The sequence below is a fragment of the Heliconius melpomene genome, chromosome 21, assembly GCF_056956725.1.
Source record: "Heliconius melpomene rosina isolate 202511_hmr_F chromosome 21, ASM5695672v1, whole genome shotgun sequence".
Classification (NCBI taxonomy): Eukaryota; Metazoa; Arthropoda; class Insecta; order Lepidoptera; family Nymphalidae; genus Heliconius; species Heliconius melpomene.
Window position 1 is genome coordinate 13665056 of NC_140409.1, and position 8954 is coordinate 13674009.

Here is an 8954-nt window from a genome sequence, read left to right on the forward strand (position 1 = left end):
AACCTAAAAAAACAACAAAAAAAATAATGATTACTATCATTAATATTAGGTACCAAAAAAAACAATCCCAAAAAAGCTTAAAAACAACGTATTAAAAAAATATCTATAATATTTAAACACAAGTAAGTTATTTAAATAAAAAAATCATTAAATCATTTTAAAAAATCATATTATGTTAAGTTAAAATCATGAAACTGAAAATTTAAAAATGTTTTATAACGGTGGAAAGTTTCGCCTTTGCCATTGTCAATATAAAAAGAAATATTAATAAAAATAGTTTTTTTTAGTCTCCAATTGTTTTTTTCATAAAAATCAAGCATAATGCATTTTTATACTACTCGAAAAGATAAAAAAAATGTATATTATTTAATTTATTTCAGTATGCTTAAACATTTTCGATACTGACCACCCTGAGACGCCTGATCAATAAATCCGCGCATTTCACTTTGTCTGATAGCTGCTGCCTTTCCATACTGTGCATTTTTGTGAAATTCCAAGAAAAACACAAATAATAGTGCTTGGTAAGCGATAAACTACTTATTTTTGCGAATAATATAGAAAATACTATCTTAATTGTATAAAAACATTTCTTTTTAGGTATTCCAGTATTGGCCAGGTAATTAATATACCTGAGCTTTCCCATTAGCTATATATAGCAGTACAGACAACATTTCTATAGAAGTCATACATAATATTATAATAGTAGTTTAAAATCAGTGAGAATAGTGCTTATAGTGATTTTGGATAGTTTTTATTTTAGTTTTTCTAGTGTTAGTGCTAATATGACACTTGTGTTAGTGTCTGTCCCGACTGTCTTTTTTCTTAGTCCATTTATTTAAATCTACAATTCATTTAGCTTGGAGCTTAAAATTATAGGAAAAGCGTTAAGCTGCGATATTTGAAAATTATTTATAATAAAAACGAAGATTTTTATTATTTCGGCAATGTTATTAGGACTGTCAGCCATTATAAATAGCACGGTCGCCATTTTGTCACGCATTCATTAACGTATTAGGTGTTATCAAAACCTAGTTCTCATTTTTCAATAAATGATTACCGATAATGTCAATATTTAATTACAAAATTTTTATAATATTTTATTTTAAAAATATAAAACAAATTGAATCAAGTTTTTTTTTTCAATTTCTTATCTTGTTATAATTATATTATATCTATATACCTATATGTTAAAATAAGCTGAAGAAGTTAACATAATTATTTATATGTTATTAGATTTCGATCAACCAACAAATGCATAGAAATGGACTAGGATAAAGGACCTTATTAGTTTCCCTAGAAGAGTATCATTTTAAATACTTAAAATATTTGTGTATACTATAATATACCTTTAGTAGTAATTCATTATAATTTAATGGGCCACTAAAATGTGTAAATTTAGATATAATAGACCAAAAAATCCATTTAAATCTTTTCTAGAGGAATGAACGAATAGAAAATCAAGTATCTTCTAAAAATGTCATCTTATAATACTATTTGTACAATTCCATTCTTGATATAGAGAAGGAGTTCAGGTACATCGAGGAAAAACTTTACTAAAATATAAGCCATTCTTTAAAACAATTTATTAATAGTAAGAAATAAAATATATGAAAGCTCATTCCACTAGAAAAAGATATTCTTAGGACTTATTTTAGATCAATTTGCTAAAAAATGTAGCTGAGCGCTAAAACATACATAACATTAATAGCAGAACACGCGAATGCGAATTTTCATCATATAATAAAATTAACCATTGTATATAAATAAAGCAACTTAATGCTTTTTTATTTTTACTTTCTAAAAACATATCAAGTAATAAATTTGAAAATTAAGATCTTTGCTGTATTTTGCTGTAATTCTTTATTACTTAGCAGAATATATTGTGATATACTTAGCTAAAAATGCACTGGTACTTGAATAGTTATATTATGAACACAAAAGCTCATCAATATATATTAAAAAGTAGAGCTTTGAAGGAGCTTTTGGATTTTCATCAATTTAAGCTCTAATCATTATTACATGCAAATTGATCAATTATAGTGTATCTGTAATTACGATACTAATACATGTTAGTTTAGTTGTTTAGTTTTATTTGTAAATATTGTAAATTATCTGTGCTATTCCTAGTTATTTTATCTTAATTCAACATTTTAACCACCTGGGAAAACTTTACACATACTTTGCAAGTTTCATAGAATTTTAAACCTTTTTAAAATATTATTTCACGCTTACAAAAACAAAATATTTTTTTTGAAAACATAAAAAGTATTTGAATAGAATTTATTAGGTATGTATTTATTTTGATAAAATTTATTATATCGGATGGATGAAAATTGTATCCCATTTTATGAAAATTGCAATATATTGGCAATTTTTTCTCAGGTTTCATTTAGGTTCAAAGCTTTACATCATTACGTGCGATGCGAGTGTATACAAATAAGCTATTGGTAGTGCTATTATTGAACATATAAAAGTAGAAAGTGGTTTAATAAAGGACTGAACATTCCACCATAGCTGACATCCATTTACTGCGGCGTCACATCCCTCACGAAGTTATGTACTTTTCTCAATAACCAATGATTATTACCCTATTATTATTTATTCTGTACTACATCTATTACTGCTACGTGTACCCTACAATTTGTATAGAGAAGATAGAAAACTTTGTTATGTTTGTCGTATACGGTGTAATTATATACATCGCAAATAAATATATTGGATTATGTATATTATTTCTTTAAAATACTTGTAATTGTACTTTTACTTTTTCTGGATAGGTACATAAGTCAAAATATTTGATAAAAAAAAATTTTTTTAGCCTGTTTCTGTAAAAGAGAACCACTACTAATTATATAGATATTTATATAGGTGCGGTTTAAATTTCTTTATCAGTTAAACTTTTCAGCTTATTACGTTTGTTCATATTATATTCTAACACTTATAGCTTACCATCCGTTCCCTACGCCGTTTTAGGGTTTTTTAGGGATTTTTGGGCAAATTCTGTCAACAGTCCTGTTTATTTTTATCGTGAAATGTCACGATATGCGAAAAGGAATCTTCGTAAGCGTTCTAGAGCATCTAGACGTAATTCAAATCAACAAAATAGAGAGGCCAGACGAGAGAACAGAGAAGAGAATAGTGGAGAAAATATAGAGCTAAGAGCTGCTTTAAGCGTCCCTGAAGAACCTGAGCAAGAAGTGCCTGGCCACGTCTGCGATACGCCTACTACGTATTCTTCTTTTGTAACTTTCAACAATATGAGCTATGAGGCTGTGAGTAAGCTTAGAAATGATATTGAGAAATTGAAGGAGCATCTGTCTGCAGCTCACGCTGAACTGGCAGATCTAAGCGTTGAAAATATTAGTTTTAAAAAAACGATTTCCAAATATAAAAAGAAAGTGGAGTTCATTGATAAAATTGCTTTGGGGGGACCAAGTGAATTTACATCTGAGCCCGGCACTTCTACGCTAAAGCGATTTAATGAAGAAAAACCATCTACATCAGGAACAAAGCCTTACCCAAAAGCAACTTGTACAATCACTGTGCCAGACGAGGAAAAGAATGACGATGATGATAGTGAATATGATGATGATGAGCAAAAAGTGACGTAAATACATAATAAACAAAATATGGAAAAGCTATAATGCAAGAGGCAAGGTTTTCGAAGACATCATTTTTATCTTATTTGGTAAAAGCCAGGCGTAACTTTTCGACAATCTTTGGATGGATGTTTCTACAGAATAGAAGGTTAATTAACTGTTACAAAATAATATATAACTCCTTCTCATGTTACCACGATTCTAATGCTTTTTCTCATTCTGATATGAATTACACATATGACCTATGTCATCCTATTTCTAAAAGGAAGCAAAAGCAATTTTTAAAACTAATAAGTAAATAATGTAAGTAAATTCTACAATCAATTATTTGAATTATCTTCTCTTAATATTTTTGAGAGAGTCTACTTTGCGACAATATTTTGATGAAAAAAAAGCTTTATATATCTGAGTAACTTTTAAAAGAAAAGTAGATATTTGCATCAAATGGTAAAAATTAAATATACACGAATTTTCTTCTAAACGGGCGCAGCCCATTAGCCTAAGCTATACAATTTTCACTTGTTAATGTTCTATTGACATTGTATTTTTCTGTATTAGATTTAATATTTGGAATAAGGCCTAAGCCGAAACAGTATTTTGTTGTAGATGAATATTTTGGATTATTGTATTTCTAAACTATATTATCTATGTATAGTAATATAAGTGATATATAAGACTATAAGAAAAGAGGTCCGATTTAAAAAAAATAGCTGGCAGTTGAGACTGCCAAAAGAGAACTGATTTTTGGGTGATAAGCAGTCGTTGTAAAGCAAGGACTAATTAAAGCGAGCACGTTATTGCCAAATGTTAAATTATTGGAAATTGTAGATTCCAGTCCTAATAGCACAATTAACAATATAAGAAAACAATTAAAACTATGTGTGTCTCTTTGTTAAGCCTATTTATTGAAAATGAAACTGCATTTAATAATAATGTAGCAATATTAAAACTCTCCTACAAGAAAAGGTTGTAATGTTATATGGACTGAGTATATTAATTATGGAGACTAATATAGTAGTAGACGGTGTTACAGGTACACGTTTTTTCTCAGAGTTTAAGTAATAGGAGAAAAATATCTCTGTGTATATGATAGTCAATAACTATTAATAAAAATATGCTTCTATTAAAATTGATATTGCAACAGGCCACAATGGTTATGCGTTATATTAAATGCTTACTTTTTACTGCATTTTTATGTTTGCAAAAATACATATAGTTTTTTAAAGGTTGTACTATTATATAGGTGCGGTTTAAATTTTTTTTTTTACTATTAAAATACACAATATTTTTTGTACCTATCCAGTTAATACTCTAAATACAAAAACTCTTTTGTGTCATAGGGTAATATTTATATTATTAAAAAAACTTTATAAAAGTTGTTCATAATATTCTTCAATTATATTGAGCTATAATAAATGGTATTAAACCTAACCAAATAATCATGTAGTGAATAAATCAATGTGATTTAAATGTGGTATTTTATTTTCCTGTTGTTAAAAATTGAAATTTATCATAAAGATAGATAGTAGATAATAGTAGATAATTTGGAATAAATAATTTAAAATTATAATAATACAAATAAACATATTATATAAAAAAAATATTATTGATATTATTGAAAAAAGTATTTTATCATTAGCATAAAGAGTAAGCTATACAAAGGCTGTATTTTATTTGGGAATATAATTTATTACCCGATTTCTCCGTCAGGAATCTCAATCTCAATCTCAATCTCTGGTAAATCAATGGAATTCTTCAAATGATCAAGGCACGTACTATATATGTTTTATATAATTTCTTGTAATAAATATAAAATTGAGAGAGATTTATAGAAGGTTAGTTGTGTACTATCAAGTTGTTCGGATATGCTGATGATGGAAAGTACAGTTCCTCAACTCCAACCGGTTAGCTATGTCCTTGTAGTTTCTCATATAATAACATGTAAAATACGTAAAAGTTTATAAATGAATTAAATAAGAATGTAGATATTACTTGGAACGCTGATAAATAATGTTGCCACTAATATCAATAACTCAAATTTTAACCAAATTCAAAAAAGAGGAGGTACTCAACTCAACAACGACGACGACGGTTCGATTTACTCGAAATATATTTTAGGAACCTAAAAACACGGTTCTTATACAACTGTAAGTTGTTATGAGAGCCCTCATACTATTTGTACACTAATATCTGTTAAACTATATTGAAGAAAGAAAAACCATTAAGGAATCATTAAGGGATAATTAAGAGCCAATAAGCTGCTATAGTACTAGGGCATAACAGTGTACGATGCGCGAGCAGTACCGTAATAACCAAATTAGTTTATATTCAATTCACGTCTATAATAATAACATCATTAATAGCCAATAAACGGACATAATTATAATGAAAATATATACGTGGTTAGTGACGTTATTGCGCGTTTACAAGTGGTTCAAATTCAGATTCTTAGTTTTTTTTACAAATGTATGTAGTTTACAGCTCGACCTAATAAAAGCGTGGTAATGTTTTTTTTCGTACCACCTTCGGGAACCTATTGTTGTGTCAAAAGCTCAAATTTGCTTGCTATGTGTTCGTTATGATTTCTATTCCCACTGGGAAAATAAATATATTCATTTCGTCGTTCTGGTAACAAGTCAAAGCGCGGCGTTGAGCTCTACCACTCAATGGTAGGGGACGATTGTCTTAACAATAGGTTCCCTTTGCCTACCCCACTATGAGAAAAAAGCGTGAACTTGTTTTATTTTTTCTTTGGTTGCGTAATAATGAGACTATTCAACCTCATACTCATACAGTTACACCGTCAAAGAAATGCAATTATAATATTATATTTTGTTCCCACATTGTTTCCAGACAGTCTAACGTGCTCATCGTGAATTTATTCAACAGACTGTGAAAAGTACATTTAAATATCAATTACTAAAAGTGTTTGTATGGAACTTGAAAATTTATTTTTATAAAATTTATTATTGCTATCTTTTAAGGTTAAGACTGTCCTTGATCGAAACATTGATTTGTTGATTGTAAACGTGAAGACAGCGAGGTCAATTCTCATTCAGGGGAATGAATTATTTTTAACTTCCTGGCTCTGGCAGCAAGACGCGACGACTAAAAACTTGGGCAGAAAGTGGGCAGAAAGTGCCTATGAAATTATTTGCGGGATGTTTTTAGATAGAGACTTTGTCCATCCGTGAGGTCGTCCTGACACAAAGGCGCGCGATGGTTGTATATTCGATTCCCACTCGGGGAATACAATATTGAATAGTTTCGTCGATCTGGTGTAACGAGGTACTCACCACATGTAATACCTCGATTATTCGGCGGAAAGTGAGGAACGGAAGTGTGAAGTGAACCGGCTTAAATAATATTCATTATAATATTCCAAAATACACAGAGTTGGCGCAGGGGCACAAACGTGCAAGTGTAAGCGCAGCTGGCTGTGGGTTTGATTCCCACTGGAGGAAATTAAATAATTAATATTTTCATTTCCTCGCCCTGATAACGAGGCATGTGTTATCTAGAAGACCACTTTATATGATAACAAGATCTCCTCGAATCCTCAAGAGCATTCCAAGTTAATACACATATGGTACTGGTAATTAAATCTATTAGAACAAACACATGAGGTATTCTCCAAATTACAGCAAAATCAGTTATGGATATCCAAGACAGCTAGAAATTGATATTTATGGTAGAGCTAGGAGGAGGCTTAGGAGGAGCTAGGAGGAGCCTTAGGAGAGGAGGAGTTCGAATATCTCTCGCTTACATGAATAATATTTATCCCGTCAAAAACATAAATGTAAAATGAAAGCCAAGTTTAGTAATAAAACATATGCTTTCAGCGATAAAAGAAGTGAGATGTAAATGTATGCCAAGTTCAATGGTCAGTCCTGAAATTTATTTTTAACAATATAAAATATTTTATAACAACTGAAAATGTCCATTCTTCTTACAACTTGGACACTTTATTTATGTGTAATATCTGACTTGGCCAGTTTTCATATAAATTTACAATAGAATCTGAATAGAATAGAATTTGAATACATTTATTTATATCGTTGTAAATTAATTTGAAAACTGGCCAAGTCAGATATTACACATAAATAAAGTAAAACATATGAAAGCATCGTGTTGTTTTAGATGGCTTACGTAAGTAATAGTGAAGTTAGTCTACAAAAGAAATAAAATATTTACTAACTCGTGACATAAATAAAAGCAACATTATATAAATAATGCATTGCTCTTATATTATGCCAGGCGCTACACTATAAGTAAATGTTCCTAATTGAATCTATTTATTGAAAAATTATAAGAAAATATTAAAAAAATACTAGTTTCGGATTTTTCCCTTGACATACACCCAATTACTTAACCGGATGCTAAATTTCACCATTCTAGGTCATCTGGAACTTGGTTAACATTAAGGTCTATAGGTCAGTCACCCCCCTAAAAATTTACGATTTTTGGACGTCATTATCTAAATAACTGTTTGAGCTGTGTTTATGAAATTTAATGCACGTATACAAGTAGGGGGTCTAAATATTTGAGCCAAATATGACAGCTTTAGATGGAATAGTTTTTGAGTTACGAATAGGTAAAAAGTGGCTTCAAATGGTTCGTGTAAAATAACACACGGTGCTGCTCGCCAGTTTTGTTTGTAAAAAAACTTGGCTACGCGCTCCGCGCGTTCTAAATATGGAGCACTAATATAAAGATACAAACATCAAAATCTGTCAATACGTTAGATGTCGATAACGACACATACGTACCTACGTAGAATGATAAACACACTACGCTTCTCCGCGTCGCGCAGTTGGTGAAAAAAAAAAAGAAAATTACAAAGCTTTATATTTCATGAACATTACCAAATTTAAGCTTAATTATTAAATACATTAGTGACCAATTTTCTTTTTCACCTTTTATCTTTTGACGACATCTCGCGATATTCTCTAAAAAGGCTGGCCCCTAAAATTTTCGGCTTAGACCTTTGTTACCTTTTATGAAAATCTTTTAGATACCAGCTCTTTTACACGGACACAAGGTGCGCCCAAAAGAAAATATGCGTAGTTTAACCGCAGGAATTGCGTAAAATAACGCCGCCTAGTAGATAGGAAGTCAACATTATGTTAAATTTTTTATAAGGTAATAAAATAATAGAGGCCGTGAAGCAGGGCCATAAGCGTATGTGTGTTTCTTAGCTTTAGTAACGAGATAAAACACGTCATTGAGTTCGGCCACATACTGCGCAATGTCTCTTGAATTCGGCAGAAAGTGGATTACCCCACTTTCAAACCCTGGAAGTGTGTGAACGGGGACGGAGTGTCTTAACACTAGGTTCCCAGGTTCCAGCGTGAA

At 30.3% G+C, this 8954-nt stretch overlaps 1 protein-coding gene across 2 annotated transcripts; it reads left to right on the forward strand.

Annotated features, from left to right (window-relative positions):
• The first annotated feature begins 415 nt into the window (after positions 1-415).
• On the forward strand, positions 416-5069 carry LOC146527353 (uncharacterized). Of its 2 annotated transcripts, XM_085206149.1 has the most exons (3): positions 469-521; positions 598-616; positions 2974-5069. In XM_085206149.1, exon 3 carries the CDS (start codon positions 3033-3035, stop codon positions 3609-3611), a length of 579 nt encoding a protein of 192 aa, XP_085062275.1. In that variant the 5' UTR covers positions 469-521; positions 598-616; positions 2974-3032; the 3' UTR covers positions 3612-5069. The 2 variants fall into 2 exon arrangements, with proteins under 2 accessions (XP_085062274.1, XP_085062275.1); XM_085206148.1 differs by having other exon boundaries at positions 416-521; positions 598-5069.
• The last annotated feature ends 3885 nt before the right edge of the window (positions 5070-8954 follow it).

Excerpts from the sequence above, each read along its gene's own strand:
- LOC146527353 (XM_085206148.1), top strand. The coding sequence starts at position 3,033 with ATGTCACGATATGCGAAAAGGAATCTTCGTAAGCGTTCTAGAGCATCT.